Raw genomic sequence first — 19,986 nt, 5'->3', positions numbered from 1 at the left:
TTTTTGCATCATCAGATTCCAGATTTCTAACAAACCATACATCAATGGAAAGCTTATTTATTCAGCTTTCGGATGATGTATAAATCTCAATTTTTAAAAATTGACCCTTGTGACTGGTTTTGTGGTCCAGGGTCACATATGTTTATATATGTGCATAAGCGTTTACTTGTACACTTGTAACTAGTAAAGCAACACATTACATTTAAATGTACAAGAAAATATCCAAGTTACTTTTTTCCCATTTATTCCATGACATTTCTCCTGTCCCTGTGTTAAGAAAAAAAGGGACTGAGGCACAGAGGCACTTCCTTCAGTTTGAGGCTTATTCATTTCACTTTTGGTGTAAAATGGTGTTTACAGTTGGTGAACGTGATTTCACCAAGTACAGCGTGTTCCTGGATCAACATCCTTGTTGATCCTGGAACAACATTTCAATCAGAATTAAGGATGACTTTTCAGAAAATGTCAGTTTTAGACTTATGATCAGAGTCAGGTTTTTCTACACCCTTTACAGCCTTATTCCCTCTGATATTAGGAATAAATTATGGTTAGGCTTAGGTTTAGGGGTAAGGATTGGGTTAAGTCTATATTTTTGGAGAGTGATGTTGATCCAGGATCAACAAAACATGTTGACCCAGGAACATGTAAGTCTTGGCAAAATCACGGCGACAGTTTACAGATGGCAAAAATATAGCTTTGGGGTTTTTTTGTTATTAAAAATAAACAAACAAGCCCAGCTCAAGTGACGAAAAGTAACTCAAAGGTAATGCACTACATACTATAAAAAGTAACTAATGCATTACTTTGAAAAGTAACTTTGCTCAACATTGCTTGTCTGCATTGTCTTGAACCTTCACTGCATGACTGCGGTGGATCACCCGTTTAAGACTTTCACTCACTTCTGTGCCCGTGCACGATGTAAATAAAGCAAGTTCCCGCATTTAACAAGGAATCGTCGGTGTTTGGTTCATTCACGAATATGACCGTCTCATCTGCGCCAACGCGCTCTCATCCACTAACGTTCAGAAATAGCAGTGCATAAACGCCGCGCACCTGCTTTCAAAAGCGCACCAATGAATAGTCCTTGAATCGATCAAACAAAAAAACAACTGTGCAATGTAGTTTTAACAGCTAACAAATTGAAATATAATCCTGCATATCAAACCCGGGCTTATGTGAGAAAACAAACGGCTTTGTATGGAGCTGTTTTGTTTTTATTATTTTACAGCAGCTCTCCGAGTTGTAAGACGGGCAGAGGTGTTTCAATGGAAGTTGAGACGCCCAGACGTCATATTAATTATTACACTCGGGAATGACTGGAACCTTCCCTCAGCCTAGAGTATCATGAAAGAAAGAGGGGCTTACAAAACGCTAATTGGACTCTGCAAATGCACTGACAGAGCATGGTGGATATGTTTCAGAGAGTCCCAGCCGGAGTGAATAGAACCCACGCTTCTTTTCTAAACGCCCTTGCTGCGCTAAAAAAGGAGAAGGGGAAAAAAGAGAGAGGGAGAGAAAGGAAAGTTGGAGGGGGCTGGGTGCTTGAATGCTGGCCTGATCTTGAATGCCTCAGCCAACTAAGAGAAATTACACAATTTATTGCGCCCCCCTCCCTCTCCACTCCACATGCAATCGTGCGCACACACAAAACTGGCGCAGGCAAAGTCATTCAAACAAAGTTGCTTGAAAGCAATGTGCCATTATCGTGCGCTCTGAAAGAGGCGAAATTAATCGAGAGTTATACTGTAAGTAAATAGAGTGAATAAGGTGTCAGGAGCTTTTCTTAATGCGCGCCCACAAAATAACCCATCCGTTCCGCCTTTCCAGCTGTGATGATTTCTAATAATGACTGGCCAAATTCATCTTGCCCGGACAAAGATTCTCTATATGGAACAATATTATATGGCTGTAACGCGTTAACAATTTAACAATTACTGTGACAAGTGTGAATTCATAAACTACACCTGAGTCCAATGAACGCCTTGAATGAGTTGATTTACCTCTGAATGGATTCGTCTTAACCACAACAGCGGTTACAATTTATTTGCTGTATTTGCGTAAGATCTGATTTATTTGATAAGCAGATGATGACATTTTAGAAAGCAGAAGGATTCTTATGACCAGGGCAAGTTGATTTCAAACACCTAAAACCCTCTGTGTATTTATATATGTATTTATTTATTTAAAACGGGCAGTCGGGGACGTATGTTTTAAATGTTGCATTTACTAATTAGCATCATTAATGGCAGTATTTGTGTTTATAAAATCTTTTGTTGTTGTTGTTGTTGTTTTACTGGTAATGCTGTTTAATCTGAACAATTTCATTATCTTTAAAATATATATATATATATATATATAGCTGCATCATGCATCGTCCTTATATTTTACTAAGCTTTTTTTAATGATTAATATCAAGTTTTATTGCTCGTTTCTCAAAGCGCACTCAAGAAAAACCGAAGCGCGCCGTTGTTAAATTTTACAAGGTCACGGGATGCCTTTATTGCGGCTCGAAGTTGAGTGTGTGCGTGTGTTTGTTCTCCGACAAACACTTGTCATAACCGAAAAACACCTCTAGTCATTCTTTACGAGAAGTTGTTTACTCAGTGGCAGGAGCGGCACGCGCCCGGCGTACGCAACGCAAGCGCATCTCAGGGGGCGTGGTCAGGGGGAACGAGCGGCGGGCCGCCGGCGTATTGAAAAGGCCGCGCTGTTTCCATCTCACAACTCAGAACAGGTCGAGAGTCCGGAGCACCCCTGCCCATTGAAGCCACACGTGAACGCCACGAGCAAGACGCACGGCCACTGGGCATTCCAAAGAAAACTTTTGTGCTTTTTCTCGCTCCTTTTTTTTCCCCCTCCGCGAAATGGACATCACTGCCAAGATGGAAATAAGCGTAAACCAGCAGCAGTTCATGCCACCTGCCTGCTTTTTTGCCTCTCAGAGCATCCAGCTCAGTCCGACCGACAGCCAGTGCAGCAACAAGTCCGCGTCGAAGCAGGCAAAGAGGCAGCGCTCATCCTCCCCGGAGCTGCTCCGGTGCAAAAGGAGGCTCAACTTCGCCGGCTTCGGGTACAGCTTGCCCCAGCAGCAGCCGCACGCCGTGGCCAGGCGGAACGAGAGAGAACGCAACCGGGTAAAGCTGGTGAACAACGGCTTTGCTACTCTCCGCGAACACGTTCCCAACGGAGCTGCGAACAAGAAGATGAGCAAAGTGGAGACGCTGCGCTCAGCTGTGGAGTACATCCGTGCGCTCCAGCAGCTTTTGGACGAGCATGACGCGGTGAGCGCAGCGTTCCAGTCGGGCGTCCTGTCACCTACAATCTCCCAAAACTACTCTAATGACATGAACTCTATGGCCGGTTCGCCCGTGTCCTCGTACTCCTCAGATGAGGGCTCCTACGACCCTCTGAGTCCAGAAGAACAAGAGCTCCTGGACTTCACCAACTGGTTTTGAACGTTCGTGAAAGGTTCGTATGCATCAAAATCATCTTAACTGCCTTTCTAAGTGTGTTTTCCCGATTTTGTTGTTCGTGCAAGATGCTCACCATCTTTCGTTCTCTTTTTAGGAAATGCCTAAAAATCGCAGCACTCGCTTGGGAGGAACTCGGATGTCCTCCAAGAACACAAAGCACTGCGTTTGCGCTGCAGTCCGGTTCGGATAGACTCGAATCCACACCCAGAGATGGCCCATACAAACCGGCAAACCACGGGTCCCGAGTGTCAAAGAGCCAAAGGACTAAAAGGGAAGAGCGGGAGTCCAGTCCTTCCAGCGCATTCGCCCAAGAAATCTATTTTTAAAAGACTTTCCACAACACAGTGGCATATTTACAAAAGAAATGAAAACAACAATAAGCAAACGTTGTTCTTCACCTATGCTAATGTAATCAAAGAAGGTTTGCCCTGATAGACCCCTCTCACAAATGCTTCCAACTTGGCGAATTTTATTATATGAAGTTCTATTTGTATAAAACATGTTGTTTTTGGATATATATTAAGCTATTTTTGTATGTAAGAGATTTATAGATGTTTTTGTACACATTCATTTTAATATGTACTATCTATTTTTGACCTATAGCCTGCCTTGCTCATTACCTCTCGCTTATTCAGACTTCTAGTCTTAAATGCATCGCAGCTGGCAATTCCCTTTACGGTTGTGGAGGTTTTAGAGGAGTTTAAGAGTTTCAACACCAACGTGTCTTATTTAATAGGAATAATAATTGCAATTGTAATATGACTCGGAGTGATCAAAGGTTATGCAGCTATTGTCCAAACGGAGGTGTTTTGTGTCTCCACACTGCCTGTTCCACTTTGCCTTCTTTACAATGCTGGGTTTTGCATCTCAGAAAATAAGAATATGCCTTATCTCCATATTTTCTACAGTTTAGTCTCATAATAAAAGTTTCTAAAAGAAATATCTTTTCTTGAGTTTACTTTGTGCAACATTTTATCTTTATGCTGAATGCAATTCTAGAAAAAACACAGACAAGTGTAGATTTTCAGTGCACATTTTCTTTTCTTTTTTTTTAATGGGCAACAAAAGTGATAAGCCTGCTAACCCTCGGCAGTCTGCCTGTTGTCAGGCAGGAGGAGACGTGACCAGCATACTGGACCGTTTCACAGACTGCGCTCATAATGAATGCCAATTTGGAGAAGACAGCACTTTTGGAAAATAAGCATATTGTTTGCTCACCCAACTCACACTTTTGTGCGTGAGTATGGCAGAGAGAGAAAGCACACAGGACCAAGTAATCAAAGAGTAAGAGTTTAAAAACGTTTATTAATGTTAACAAATGTATATATAGCGTTTTACCTAAAGCGAGGGAAATAAGATTGTTTACATACTGAGAAATGGTTCTTAACAGATTTGTTTAAAAAAAAAAAAAAATTGTTAAGAAAATAGTGAACGTTTTTTCAGACATTTCAGGCTTTTAATACGGCTTTTTTAAAAAATAAAAATAAGTCACCAAAGCACTTTCTACTTTACGCGTCGCAAGAAATATCAAAATATCTTTTAATTCAGAAATTGCAAACAATTTTCTCATTTAAAAAGTGTGTTTAGATAATTTTGTACATTCCATTGCATTATTAATGAAACACTTAAAACATTTGAAAAGGCGAACCTGACATCACTGACTCAAACTACCAACTTAATCATTAAAAACACACTTTTTGTTAAGTTACGCATAAATAACTCAGAGTCGCGGAGTTTAAATAACAGTCGTGGAGTTTGACAGGTAAAGTGTGTGTGTGCGCGGGGCGGGCGCGTGCCTGCTGTAATGAATTGAAAGGCTCTGTGCGCGTGTGTGGCGCTCGAGTGGAGTCGGCTGAAGGCGCGTGTGCCTTTCTGACAGCAGCTCGCGACACGCACTCAACAACTGCCCCTTTAAAAACACAGCGTCTGGAAGCGAGTGCTGTACACAAGAGGCAGGTGTTGAAGAAGAAGAAAAAAACATGCCCCAGACGAAAGTAACTCGAGCTTTGTTTGGGGTAAGGCGAAGTACCCGAGCTTATCAATTAGTCAAAGTTTTACGCTTATCTTAGATTCAAAACAGTGTTACTATTTTAAACTAGCGTGGTAAAAGATGGGAACGATTATAGTGTCACAGGTCCAGATTAACCAGACAGTATCTAAATTTTGTTTTTTAAAAAGATACACGGTTATGACCTTTCATGGTTGTTTAGTGAAAAAGGTCGTATTATTTAAATATTTTTAAAGAGATAGTTCACCCAAAAATGAAAGTTATGTCATTAATTACTCACCCTCATGTCGTTCCAAACCCGTAAGACCTTTGTTCATCTTCGGAACACAAATAAAGATATTTTTGATTAAATTCTAAAGCTTCTTTAGAGGTTCTTTATTGTCATCAATGGTTCTGTGAAGAACCTTGAACATCCATGGAACCTTTCAAATGCAGTAAAGGTTCTTTAGATTTTTCAAGTGTTTTTCAAAATGGTTCTTTTAGGAGCTGTTCACTGAAAGGTTCTTTGGGGAACTATGGTTCTTCTATGGCATCACTGCAAAAACACCATTTTGGAACCTTTATTTTTAAGACCCTCCATAGAAAGCAAGGACCCTACCACGTTCAAATCCCAGGAAAATTGTTGAATAAAGTTGTTTTTTTTTTTTTTTTTTTTTTTGCATTCAAAAAGTAAAATTACAGTTGAACCTTTGATGTCACATGGACTATTTTGTCAGTGTTCTTGGTATCTTCTTGGGCCTTGAATGTGGTAGGACCCTTGCTATCTATGCAGGGTCAGAAAGCTCTCAGATTTCATCAAAAATATCTTAATTTGAGTTCCGAAGATGAACTAATGTCTTACAAGTTTGGAACGACATGAGGGTGAGTACACTGTAAAAAAAAAAACAAAACAAAAAAAAGCGGAATTTTACTGTAAAAAATACGGTAGCAATGTTTTAGGTTTTACGGTTTTAATTTTCCTTAACTGATGTAATATTAACCAACATATTGAAGTATTGAAATCTGTTTTGTACCATTGTAATACACCGAAAACCACCAAAAGCAGGTGGTGATGAGAAAGTCACATGATAAAACAAAGCATATCACAAGCAGCTTTTAAATACTAACTTGTACTATAGAAGGTGCACAGTGTCATTCACGCGAACACTAAACATCATCATGGCAACACACATCAAACTGAAATAATGCAATAAACATTAATTTAACAACATTAGATGCAACATACAACTCTAATGTATAAAACTGATAAGAAAAAAAGAAGCAACATAGTTATTTTAACAAAAAAACATAAAACGCAGGGAATTCTAGGAAGGTAAATTTATGGTTATTCACTGTAAATGTTGTCTTTTTCCACTTCAAAAAACGGTATACTACCGGAAAATTACATGCAATGTCCAATACAGTTTTTCACCATATATAGTAGGGGGATTTACCGTTAACAGGATTGTACTATAGCATTTTTACAGTCTTTTACCGTTAAACTCACATCATTTTTTTTACAGTGTAATTAATGACAGAATTTTCATTTTTCTAACACTTAGAAAGATAAACTGGAACTGTGGAACTTGTGGAACCCAAAATGTTTCCTCAGTGTAATTGCTGTGAAAACATCCAGTATACACTCCGGTGTCCCAGAATTCCCTGCGACTGTGTGATTCACTGTGACCCAACTTCTATGACATGTTAAACCACCATCCAAATTGGAAGGGTCTGAACTGTCGACTAGCTCGGGAAATCAATTTTTTGCGCTTATCCATCAGACGCTTGACCAAGCACCATCTTATTGTAAGGCGCTGGACCCATTTGTCAGTTACATTTCAATAGCCAGAGCTTCATATTTATCTGGTGTGAAATTAATTTGGGAAAAAGAGGCAGGGCTGTTTTTTGCTCTAAATCCTGAAAAAAATCAATAAAACAGGATCTCTCAGATGGATAAAGCACATTTTCCACTTGATTTTCTGGCCTCTTGTGTCTGCCGGTAAAAGATTAGGCTGTAGAAAATGTAATATCACGTTCAGATCTGTGGCTTTCCTCCAATAAGCCAAGAGACATTGCAGAAATCATTACGGCACAGAACAAAAATTGGCGCAGAAACAATTTTCCCTCAGAAATTGCTGGAAATTTCACAATCACAAATGCACATTAAATTGAACATGAAATTTTGAAGTAGAAAAACTGAAATAGTATTTTTTAGTGCTGTCAAATCCAATAATCGTATCCAAAATAAAAGTTTGTGTTTACATAATATATATGTATATATATGTGTGTGTGTACTGTGTATATTTATATGTATATATAAATACACACACACATATATTTCTATATGTAAGAATTTTAAGATGCGATTAATCGTGATTAATCATTTTGACAACTCTAGTATTTTCTTGTAAAACATACTTCAATAGCAAAATCTTTGCACAACTTCTTTTTTTCTCTGTTTTTTAACACAATCTCCACAGAAAGCAATGTGAATTTCATGCTGAAACGTTTCCATTGAACAATTGTGAATGTGGTTCATTGCTAACCTGAAAATACAAGCCACCAATTCCCTTTACAAACTATTCATGCTCGGTCTGAACTGTGTCCAAGGGAACGGTAGCGAGCAATGCGGTGTGTGTAGTTGTGCGCACAGCCCATTGGAGCCCGTCCGCGTGTCCATCCCATTGTGGCAGAATGTTGCCTCCTCATTATGCCACGCCTGAATAGAACAGGAGCGGCAGCATGTAACCCACACTGATTAGTGATCCGGGCCCCTCTGATGTTCTCCCTGTTGAAATTCATGGGGACTTCTTGTTATCACTCCTCTCCAGCCTCTTTTCATTCGCTTTGAAAGTGCTGCCATCCCTGCCTCTCAACTTCTTCTTAACAGACTTTGTAAATCTAAAGACGCAGACTGTTAGACAGCACTCACTTCCTCATGAGTGCCCAGAGAGCTTTTCACGACTGTCCAATGTCTAACAGAGGGCTGCGGCCATTTCTTTAGGCTAAATGAGACCGGTCGTTCTCTGTTTTTCTCGCTGCCTCGGTCCTTTTCATTTTCCTCCCTTCTCCTCTTTCTTATACAAATGCTCACTTTTGTTATGTCTGAATGTGACGGTGCTCTCTATGCTTGTCAAAGCTCTTCTTTCCCCTTTCCCCTACTGAGTCCTGCAGGTTTGGTGAGTGATAGGATGTTTGACGAACACACTGCGCAAACTTTTCACTATCTGTATGCTAAATTACATTTAATAAAGGCACTAGCCTGCATGAAATATGAGCTGGTTGACTTTGGCCCTGAAGAGTGCAATGCAAACAGTGTTTCAGTACCACAGACAGCACTCCTCTCCACTCTACTAATGTTCAGCAGTGACAGCTCAGTGTTGTGCAGTAAATGAAATCTATGCCCTATTTTTTCATGAAATACAGTACGGTTTTGGCAATTTGACTTACATTCTGTTAGTTAGTCAGTGTTTACCCCTTTTTTTAGTTAGTTATTGACATGAATGCTGAAATTATAATTAACAAGGCATTGTTGTAATTCATTTTTGTGCAGGTTTGAGCATTCAACACTTTCAGAAGAGTTCAGATTAAATGGGACACTTAAACATAATAATTTGTATAAGTATTTATGTATTTGTACTTCTATATTTAGTAATTATTTTTTGCAATGAAACAGGATACAAAATATAAAAAAATATGATTAAGCTCCAGTTGGCCCACCTGTATTCACTCCATTAAATAATAATATAATATAATATAATATATTATAATATAATAATGTATGAAATGAAATGTATAAAATATATTGCCTATAATAAGTAATATAATTAATATTATAATTATAATTATATACTATTCTGATATATACTACTGTTGCACAGTTTGGGGTCAGTAAGATTTAATTTTTAAAAAAAAATTAAAATAAAATAAAAACAGATTAATATCAAAGTGACAGTAAACTAATTATAATGTCACAAAAGATTTTTATAAGATTTTATAAAAAAAACATAGAATTTTCTTTTGAACTTCCTATTCATCAAATCTTGAAAAAACTATATATATATATATTTTTGTCATCAGCATATTAGAATGATTTTTGAAGGATCATGTGAAACTGAAGACTGGAGTAATGGTTGGCTTCTGAAAATTCAGCTTTGCCATCACAGGAATAAATTACTTTTTAAAATATATTAAAATAGAAAACACTATTTTACTATATTTTTTATTTTTATTTTTATTTTTATAGATTTATTTTTGATCAAATAAATGCAGCCTTGGTGAGCAAAACCAAAAACGTTAAAAACATTTCAAAAACATTTCAAAAGCATTTTAAAAAACACTAAAAATCCTACACGCCCCAAACTTTTTTTCATACATGTGTATGTAATATATGTATCCACCTTATTTTTTTAACAGGGAGGTAAGCCTATGGGCGAGTCTTCCGGTTTATTAGCCACTATAGTGAAATGATGAGAAGAATAACAACATGCAGTAAATGGCAAAAGTTAAAATAATACATTAAAATAATATGGCAAGACACACCAATTTTCAATATCAAATTGCAACAGCAAAACAAGCTAAAAATGGCTGGACGCGAATCAGACTGGAAGCCAAACCCATAAAATTTACAAATGTCCGCACCTACTCTTACGGGTAAATTAAGGTGGATTCATTTTGGTGTTAATATGGCCTAACTATGGTGCCAAACCATTGTTGTTGATACCATCACAGGTTGCTGGAGTCATCGAAGGGGTTGGCGATGACCGAGTTATGAATGAGGATGAAGAGAGGCAGGTGAGCGAGGAAGTCAAGAATATCGAGGGAGCGCAAATTGCGAAGTTCCCGTCTCACCGACGCCTCGTGCTCAGGCCTGATGCCCCCTGCCTTGAGCTCCACCAGGAGTTGTTCTGCCCCAATGCAGCCCTCAGGCACCACAGCGCTCCCTGTTTGGGCCTCCAGCAAGAACAGGAACAACTGCTGTAGAACAAGAGCACATACTCAGGTTAGTAACAGTGAATGTAATATCCATTCTTGTGACACTTTATTACATTAGGCAATTTAATATGAAAATTCTGGATATGTTACGATAATTATTTTTAATTATGTTAAAGTGAACATGCAAAGAAGGTCAAACACCCTTAACAAAAAAGGGTAAAATAGCGATGTAACATTTGAAAAAAGCGACATGAGGATGAGTAATTAATGACAGAATTTTTATTTTTGGATGAACTAATTGTTTAATTTGTGGTACATAGCAACGTCAGTCCATCCACATGTACAGATCCCTTGTGAATACATTCATTTGGCCCCAGTCATCACCTATTGCACACTTCTAGATCGTCAGGGCACCAATGTCGGTATAACCTGTGTGTTTGTGTGTGCGCGTGAAAGCGTGTGCTCTGTTCACACGTGTGCCTATGGGGGCTCAAGTTACAGCGGCCTTTTCCTACTCTTCTGTGAGCGCACCTGTTTGCACAGTTAAATGCATCCGAGGTAATGACTAAAAGTGAGTGTGTATGTGTGTGTGTCCTGTAATCCCCTGGCAAAGCGCCCACTCCTCTCTCCTCTCCCTCGATAACAATTCAAGCCCAGCTCACTCTGTAATTAGCCTCCCCTCTCCACCTAACCCCAAGACCAGGCAGGGGCTCAGTTTCCCCAACCTCCGCCATCAACTTTTAAGTCTCCATGCTTTTCAGCAGCCGGCCCTCTCTGTTCAATGGGCCCGGTCGGGTCTTGCTACTGAATGGCCACCTTATACCTCTGCTTTATCCGAGATGAGCAGTATGTCTTTGCCTGATTACAGAGCACGCTGCACTGGATGTACACTGCCGGCCACTTTAATGAGATTACAGCCTGTAATCCATGAATACGAGGGAGGGGGAAGGCTGAAGGAAAAATGAGAGAAAACCCCATTTCTCTTTTTTACTTCGCCTCTCAATGCACAAGCAAGGTGCTTGACGGAAACAGCTAGTTTTACTAAGCCAGCGTTTGAGTTGGCCTTTAAAGTGTTTTATGGTCTCTATTTCACTGTAATTATTTTCTACTGAGAGAGGGAGAGGGAGAAAGAGGGACAGAATTGCCAAATGATCAGGAACAGTATGCAAGCAAGTATGACAGATGTTCATTTTTACACTAAATACCATTAGCATTGATAGAAAACAAACCTTGGCTTTATAAAGCTTCATCTCCAGAGATTTGAAATCCATCTCGCTGATGAGGGAGCGCATGAAATCACTGTGAATTAAAAGAGAAGTCTCTGATTTTTCTGTACAGTATTATTTGATCAAATAATAATAATAATAACAGAATATTTTTACATTGAATATACAGTTTTATGTGAAAGTTTGGGAACCCCTTGCAGAATCAAATAGTTTTGTGATGGTTGTTCATGAGTCCCTTGTTTGTTAACTGAGCATTGTTCTTCCGAAAAATCCTCCAGGTCCTACAGTTTAGATTTCCAGCATCTTTTCCATATTTGAACCCTTTCCAGCAGTGACTGTATGTTTTTGTGATCCATATTTTCACACTGAGGACAACTGAGAGACTCTTTTAAACAACTATTAAAAAAAGGTTCAAACATTCACTGATGCGGGGGTGAATACTTTTTGAATTTGGAGATCAAGGTAAATTGTACTTAATTTGTCTTCCAAGAAGCATGCAAGTATATTCTGTTGCTTTCAAAGGCAGTACTAAATGGAAAAAAATGATATTTCAACAAAATAAGAAAAATTTAAACATCTTCATCCTTTTCAAAAGTTTTCACCCCCCGGCTCATAATGCAAAAGATGCTGGAAAACTGAAGAATCTGCAGGACCTGGAGGATTTTTCTGAAGAACAGTGCTCAGTTTAACTGTTCAGAACAAACAAGGGACTCATGAACAACCACCACAAAACAAAACAACAACAAAAAACAGTCATAGATCATCCAGGTAACACACACAGTATTAAGAACCAATTCCAGCAATTTTTTGTCTCATGTTTTGACTATATGTTAACATCTTTTATGTAAAATATCTTACCCAGGACAGTACTAAAACAAACAACATGCATTTTGTATGATCTCTCTTATTTTGTTAAAATTATTCACATTTTCACAGATTCTGCAAGGGGTTCACAAACTTTCGCATAAAACTACATTGACAAATGACAGAAGATGATGGGGTTATGCAAGGATAGCTAGTAAATGTTGCCGTATTTTGGCGGGTACTTATTCAGCGGGTCTAATCGTGTGGCGCGTTGTTTTGGGTTTTTGGAGGGGGGGGCAATGATGCTAAAGTGTTGTGAGCCCATTGTGGTTGCTCATTATGGCCTGTCCCTAAAACAATGATCTCGGACACAAGGCCAACCCGCCACTATAACGGATGAAAAAAACTGCCCCAGTGTGAGGAGGGTGTTTAGGGGAAACGCTATGGAGCAATGTGACCAACACACACCTACATATATGTACACTTGCACGCGCACACACTGGGATAATTGCTCAGTGGCAGTGGCTATTCAGTCAGGACAGAGCTCCACTGTCCAGCGTGTGGCACAGCGATGGTCATCCCCCGTGCTAAAGAGCCCCTCCGTTCAGAAAGCATGCTGGGAGGAGAATAGCTGCTGGTACGCCACCCTCAGACTAACCGCTATTGGCCCGTTCGCCCGGGTTGTGGTGAGGCAGGGGGTTTGATGGGAATGAGGGGAGACAGGCCAGCTAATGATCATTAATTGCACTTGGTTTGCAGAAAAAGAGCCCGAACTGCAGCGTGGATAATAGCCGGGGCAACGGAGAGCACGCCAGAGACAGAGAGGAGGATAATAGCAGCTCTAACCCATTTCTATTGTTGCGCCCCATCACAGAGGACCTCACGCTTACGTAATTGCCAAAGTTTTGGCGGTTCTGGCAGGGGGGTTGCAAGATATGGTTGGATTTTTGAGGGGGAGGGGGTAGATGGGTGACCCACTTAAAGTTTGGGTGGACGGAGTTGTTTTGACAAGCAGGTTTTGGCGGTAAGTGTGTTTATGTTTTGGACCGGGTCAGGGAGTGCGAAAGAGAGAGGGAGAGGCGGGATGCTAAAATAGGTCGTTTCAGGTTTCCCTCCGTTTTTTCATTTTGTATTGGCGCAGTGAGTCACGCAGTGACTCGCACTTGAATCAGTCCAATTAAGCCATAGATTTAGTGTTCCCGTCGGTGGAACTGAACCTGCGGACAGCTCAGGCCACACGGAGACCACACAGGATGTTTTTACCTATGCTTCCAACCCACAAAAGCACACACAGGTGGATGTTGTGTTTTGGGGGAATGCTAATATCAACCGCAGTATGAAATGTGGTGGTTAATCACATGACCAGCTCTGGGAGAAAGTGCCAAAGCACAGGCAGATGGCGAGAGCAAAAGGTGGCAGGAGAGACTCTGGCCACTGGATTTCATCATTTTGTGAGGGTTATACCCACTGTAATGAGTGAACATGGGTGTTTATCAGCTATTGAATGGGGTCAAATCCATATCAGAGGTTGATGGAAAAGGTTAAAGCACATAAATGTCTCTATTGTGTCCATTCCAAAGAAACACCCTTGTTCCTTTTCATTTGTTTCATTTGTCCACTAGTGTAGGGAAAAGGCATCGCTCACACGCTCAAAGAGCAATGCCGTAAATCAGCGAAGAGGCGTGACCCCACATCCCCTCGCACACATAACCCAGGAAACCCAGAATGGGCCCCTGCGTTGAGTGGAAGCTGTTAAAGATCCTAAAAAAAGTGAGCGGGAATGAAAGAGCCTGTGTGTGGGAATCTCTGGCATATGGGCTGTAATGTAGCATCACAGCCAAATGCCCCCAAACCCTCATCACAGTAATGGACTTCAAGACGACACACGACCGCCCAGGCTGTCATGGGTCACCCTCCAATCGCATGTCTCTGGTATTGTATTTTCGTACAATCGAATGGTACAGATGTTGCGAACGGAGTATTGGTTCTACATATACAAACGCTCATGAACTAGCCGTGAGTATTTATGGGAGATCAGTGACTCCTCTTCTAATGCTATTGTGTATGGCCTGCTGACTCACTCGAGTGTGGCTATTTTCTGGGCCAAACTGGCCACTACAGCAAACAAGCGCAGATCCGTAAGGCCTTCTGTCACTCTGAAATCAACCAGCTCCAGAATCTAAGAAGAGATCATATACATGTTTAAATTAGTGCTGTTAAATGATTAATCATGATTAATCGCATACAAAATAAAAGTTTTTGTTTACATAATATATGTGTATACTGTGTATATTTATTATGTAAATACACACACATACAGTATATATTTTGAAAATATTTACATGTATGTATTTATATTCAAATAATTGGTATTATATATACATATTTTTAATATATAAACATAACATATATATTTTTAAACATATGCATGTGTGTGTGTATCTATATATACATAATAAATATACACAGTACACACACATATATTATGTAAACAAAAACTTTTATTTCTGAGTGCAGTTAATAACGATTAATTGTTAAACAGCCCTAGTTTAAAATATATAAATAAGCACATATTTTAATTTAGAAAGTATTATTGTTTCAGCGCAAACAATAGATTATTATAGCTAACTAAAAGTAAAACTGAACCTAAAATAAAAAAAAACATTTAAAATGAATGAATGAACAATTAAATATTTCTTATTTTAAATTTTGTTTAACTTAATAAAAATAAATAAATCTATCTAATGACTGAAATTGTAGACATAAAAAAACAAAAAAAAACAACCCACAAAAAAAAGATCAAAACTTTAACTAAAATTAAATAGAAAATGGAAAAAAATAAAAAATAAATAAATAAATAAATATAATAGTATTTCAATGATACTAAAATATCACTGAACACATTGTTGTTATATTTTATTATATTTTTATTCAGATTTTATAACATATAAAATATAATAAAAATACTACTACAACTACTACTAATACATAATAATAATACAAACAAACAAGTAAGTAAGTACGTAAATTAATAAATGTAACACTTTAGTTTAGGGACAAATTATTACTATTAACTAGTTGCTTATTAGCATGGATTTTACTATATTACTGTATTGGCTGTTTATTAGTACTTTATTAGTACTTATAAAACCCATATTAATGCATTATTGTGGTTAATAGTCCCTGTGATTTTTACGATTAATTGTTTGACAGCACTAATATACTGTATATATATGTATGTGTGTGTGTGTTTGTGTATTTATATATATATATATATATATATATATATATATTTTAAGAAATGTTTTTGTTAATTTTCTTGCAAATATACCATTAATAAATCATTAAATCAAAATAAAGTAAAAAAAAAAAAAAAAAAAGGTTTATATTCAGACGTATTTTCACAGTTTTACTCAGCCCCGCAATTGCACTGGGCAAATTGTATTTGACACAGATTTTTTTGGGTGTGTTTGCGCTGTTACCTAATTTGCATGATTCCTTTAGTGAACCGGGTGCTAAAACAACACAGACAGTACATGCAAATAAATGCCGCTATCAGCGGGCACAAATCATTCTTAGTGAATTGCCTCCAGACATTGCAATAAAAAAGAAAGACGGGCAGATCGTATATTTCTCTATAAAGGCAGCGTTTACCCTGTACACATATATTTCCTCTTCTTCAGTCAGAAGTTCTGGAGGAATGATCTCTTTCAGTGCCAGCAGCACTTGGAGACAACTCAGATAACCATCTCCATCACTATCAGCCTGCAGGCATACAGTAAGAATTAATGACAGTTAAGTGATTACCAATATATGAAAATGAACAAAACCGTTCTTTTTGATGTGGCTATTGCGTAATTTTATTGTACTCACGGCCTCAAAAGCTCTTTTGTACACAGACAGTTTCTCCTGGCTTAGGATGCAGTACTTTGCCAGGAAATCAACTACAAAAAAGCACACAAAGGTATTAAAAAGTGGGTTAAGGCTGTATACATTAACAACACTTAACACAATAGTTGACACATTTACAGCGTAATTAATTATATTATTTACAATTAATTAATTGCTACTTTTTTAAATAGATGAAATAATAAATAAGGAATTTTAAAGTGTCACAAAAAGATGCATACAGATGTAAGGTTGATTAACCATGGTATAAATAGTTTTCTAGAGAAAAGGAATAGAGAGAGAGTCTGATAAAAATGTGATTTGAATATGTCAGTCAGAAAAAAATATTACAATCACTTAGCAGGGTTGCCAAGTCTGCGGTTTTCCCGCGGAATTGAGCTACTTTTAAACTGTTGCCTCGGGTTGATTTTTTCCCCAGCAGGTTAATTATTTGACATATTGCTTTAATTATATTTGACTGAAATGCTTGTAAGAAAATATATTATAGCAGTGATAAAACTGCGGTAGATGTAAAGTTTTATGAAGGAGGGCCACTGGTAAGAAGCCTTGAGCTTTGTTTATAATCACTACGATATATTGGTTTTCAACAGCGACTGTGAAATATATATGTTAGGAATGGGAATTGCATATTTTGAGTTTTGATATTTGGAATTTGGTCATTGGGTTACTTTCGATTAACCGTTAGGCTAGTTTTGGTACACAGACCTGGCAACCCTGTTTCATATACTCACCAAGGCTGCATTTATTTGATCAAAAATACAGTAAAAACAGTATTATTGTGAAGTATTGTTACAATTTAAAATAATTGTTTTCATTCTAATATGCTGATTTGCTGCTTGAGATACATTTATTATTATCATAGGTTATAAGTAAGTACACTGTAAAAAAAAAACAATTTGTTGAGTCAACTTAGAATAATTTGTTACCTGGCTGCCTTACAATTTTAGGTTCAGTCAACTCAAAAAAAGTTTATTCAACTTAAAATGTTAAATTATACTAAGTGACAGCTTAGATATTTGAGTTGATTCAACTTAAAATTTTAAGGCAGCTGGGTTACTTACCCATCTGTTAAGTTTAACAAACACAAATATCTAAGTTTTTACTTAGCATTAACATTTCAAGTTGACTAAACTTATTTGAGTTGACTGAACTTAAAATATTAAGGCAGCAGGGTAACAAATTATTTTAAGTTGACTCAACAAATTGTGTTTTTTGTTTTTTACAGTGTAAGGGGGGAAAAACAAAATTTACATGAAGTAGAAATCTTTTGTAGCACTATAAATGTCTTTACTGTCACTTTTCGAATGTCTCTTCACTGCATAAAAGTATTAATTTCAAAAAACGAAGATTCAACTTTTGAATGATAGTGTAACCAATGAAACCAATCACATATAATGAAGCCTTAAGTACAGGGAGAGGCAGAAAATCAAGCATTTGGCCACAGAGGGACAGACAGATGGGAATGAATACTAAGATGAGTTAGGAAAAGAGGATCAGAACTGAAAAGTTAAAAAGAAAAAGAAGGAAAAGGGAGGAAAGGAAGCTGTGGAGACCTCATTTAAGCTGCTGCCACTCCAATACATGAAACGAACACGAATGATAGACAGAATCCACTGAATAATGGATCTATTCATCAGCGAGGCAGAAGAATAGGGAGGAAAGAGTTGATATCAGTGTGGATTTAAAGCACTGGGCCCAATGAGCTGCGGCCTGCTCACAGGGGGCCGATTCAATCTGCCATTTATCAGCTTACCCCTAATCAAACCCGGGCCTTGCGTGGGCTCTCCCATTCACATGCAAAGTGTTACATTCGCATGTAGTCAACTTGACTTGTTAAGGCCTGATTGATCAAAACCTCTTGGTCCAGGGACGCACATCTGTTTGCAAATAACTGCGGCGAGCGGGAGCTCTGCTGTCGCCTTGGTCCCTCGGCAGCGCTTGGATTTAGCTTCAAATCTGAAACAGTGATCTGTTCGGATCATTGAACTGATCTGTATTCACTGACTCTCTCTTTATCTGCACTCATCTGTCTCAAAACACTGAATCTGCCGTCCCAGTCCTGCTGCCACTGTCTGGATCTGATCTGACTGGGCTGCACATGTGTATTCGTCTGGTTTCTCACTATATGAGATGTGCAGGAAGGACACCCACACTTGAGAATTGTGTTCTCTGTGTCTAGTAATGCCATGTCTGGCTCATGAAAAATGCATAGTGGATGCAGCCAGAGTTGTGACATGCTCACAACATGCACTAGTAGTTTAGCAGGTTTGAATGTGGCATGTCTCAGCCCTGTTTCCCCCCTTGATTCCTTTTTATCTTAATTTAGTCTTGTTTTCCAGTAAAAATATATAAGCATATTTAAAACAGGAAAGCTTGTTTTATATATGTATATATATAACATTTATTTTCCAGTTTTTAAGCGTAAACTTTTGTTTATTAGTTTGTTTATTTGTGACCCTGGACCACAAAACCAGTCGGAAGTAGCACGGGTATATTTGTAATATAGCCAACAATACATTGTATGGGTCAAGATTATGAAATATTTTTGTACATTTCCTACAATAAAAACGTAATTTTGATTAATAAATGAACTTCATTTGGACAACTTTAAAGGCGATTTTCTCAATATTTTAATTTTTTTTGCAGATTTTTAAATAGTTGTATCTCGGCCAAATATTGTTCTATCCTAACAAACCATACATCAGTGGAAAGCTTATTTAATTATTTAGATGATGTATAAATCTCAGTTTTAAAAAATTGACCATTATGACTGGTACAGGGTCACATTTATTTATTTATTTATTTATTTAATGAATGTAAACTTTATATAAAATATTAAAAAACAACAACATTTATTTATTTATTTATTTATTTATTTAGCATTTTGTTAAGCATAACCTTTATTTATTTATTTATTTACTTGCTTATTGTACATTGTTTTCTTTAAGCATACATCTAATTTATTTATGTATTTACTTATTTAGTTACTTTGCAAGTTCACCTTTTTCTTAAGCTTAAACTTAATTTATTTTTTTGCTTATTTAAAAAATCTTTAAGCATAAATCAAGTTGACATTTTTGTTAAGCCTAAATTTCATTTTTTTATTTAAATGTAAATGTAAACTTTACATAACATATAAAATAAATCTTATTTATAAATCGTATTATTTTTTAAGCTTAAACGTTTATTTATTTATTTATTTAGTGCTGTTTTCCTTTGTGCTGTTTTCCTAATTTATTTATTTATTTGCTTAATATAAACTGTATATAAAACATACATATCTATTTATTTATTTATTTAATCATTTTGTTAAGCATTAACTTTATTTATTTATTTTTTATTTTTTTTGCTTATTTTATGTTGTTTTTCTTCAAGCATAAACCTACTTTATTTATGTATTTACTTATTTACTTACTGTACAAGTTTACATTTTTGTTAAGCTTAGACTTTATTTATTTGCTTATTTAAAAAAATCTTTAAGCATTAATATTACTTATTTATTTTCCATTTGTCATTTTTATTAAGCTTAAATTTCATTTATTTGTTTGTTTTATTTGTTATATAAATGTAAACTTTATATAAAATATTAAATAAACCTTATTTATTTATTTAGCATTTTGTTAAGCTTAAACTTTATTTATTTATTTATTTA

At 37.1% G+C, this 19,986-nt stretch overlaps 2 protein-coding genes across 2 annotated transcripts; one reads left to right on the top strand and one right to left on the bottom strand.

Moving 5' to 3' along the window:
• The first annotated feature begins 2,724 nt into the window (after positions 1–2,724).
• ascl1a (achaete-scute family bHLH transcription factor 1a) lies at positions 2,725–4,413 on the top strand. The gene is made up of 2 exons (XM_051107116.1): positions 2,725–3,468; positions 3,568–4,413. The coding sequence occupies exon 1, from the start codon at positions 2,865–2,867 to the stop codon at positions 3,453–3,455; it is 591 nt and encodes a 196-aa protein (XP_050963073.1). The 5' UTR covers positions 2,725–2,864; the 3' UTR covers positions 3,456–3,468; positions 3,568–4,413.
• A 1,708-nt stretch (positions 4,414–6,121) lies between these two features.
• LOC127164612 (uncharacterized) lies at positions 6,122–17,205 on the bottom strand. The gene is made up of 6 exons (XM_051108635.1): positions 16,556–17,205; positions 16,299–16,369; positions 16,080–16,190; positions 14,507–14,604; positions 11,625–11,694; positions 6,122–10,437 (listed from the first exon to the last, which is right to left on the bottom strand). Exons 1-6 carry the CDS (start codon positions 16,575–16,577, stop codon positions 10,186–10,188), a joined length of 624 nt encoding a protein of 207 aa, XP_050964592.1. The 5' UTR covers positions 16,578–17,205; the 3' UTR covers positions 6,122–10,185.
• Positions 17,206–19,986: the final 2,781 nt, after the last annotated feature.

Source organism: Labeo rohita, chromosome 4 (genome assembly GCF_022985175.1).
Source record: "Labeo rohita strain BAU-BD-2019 chromosome 4, IGBB_LRoh.1.0, whole genome shotgun sequence".
NCBI classification, from domain to species: Eukaryota; Metazoa; Chordata; class Actinopteri; order Cypriniformes; family Cyprinidae; genus Labeo; species Labeo rohita.
This window is presented reverse-complemented; position numbering and strand designations above follow the sequence as displayed.

Coding starts and splice junctions, on each gene's coding strand:
- ascl1a (XM_051107116.1), top strand. CDS start 2,865: ATGGACATCACTGCCAAGATGGAAATAAGCGTAAACCAGCAGCAGTTC.
- LOC127164612 (XM_051108635.1), bottom strand. CDS start 16,577: ATGGTTAATCAACCTTACATCT. Junction 14,605..16,079: donor AGGAAATATATGTGTACAGG/GTAAACGCTGCC, acceptor ATCTCTTCTTAG/ATTCTGGAGCTGGTTGATTT. Junction 11,695..14,506: donor CAGAAAATAGCCACACTCGA/GTGAGTCAGCAG, acceptor TTTAATTCACAG/TGATTTCATGCGCTCCCTCA.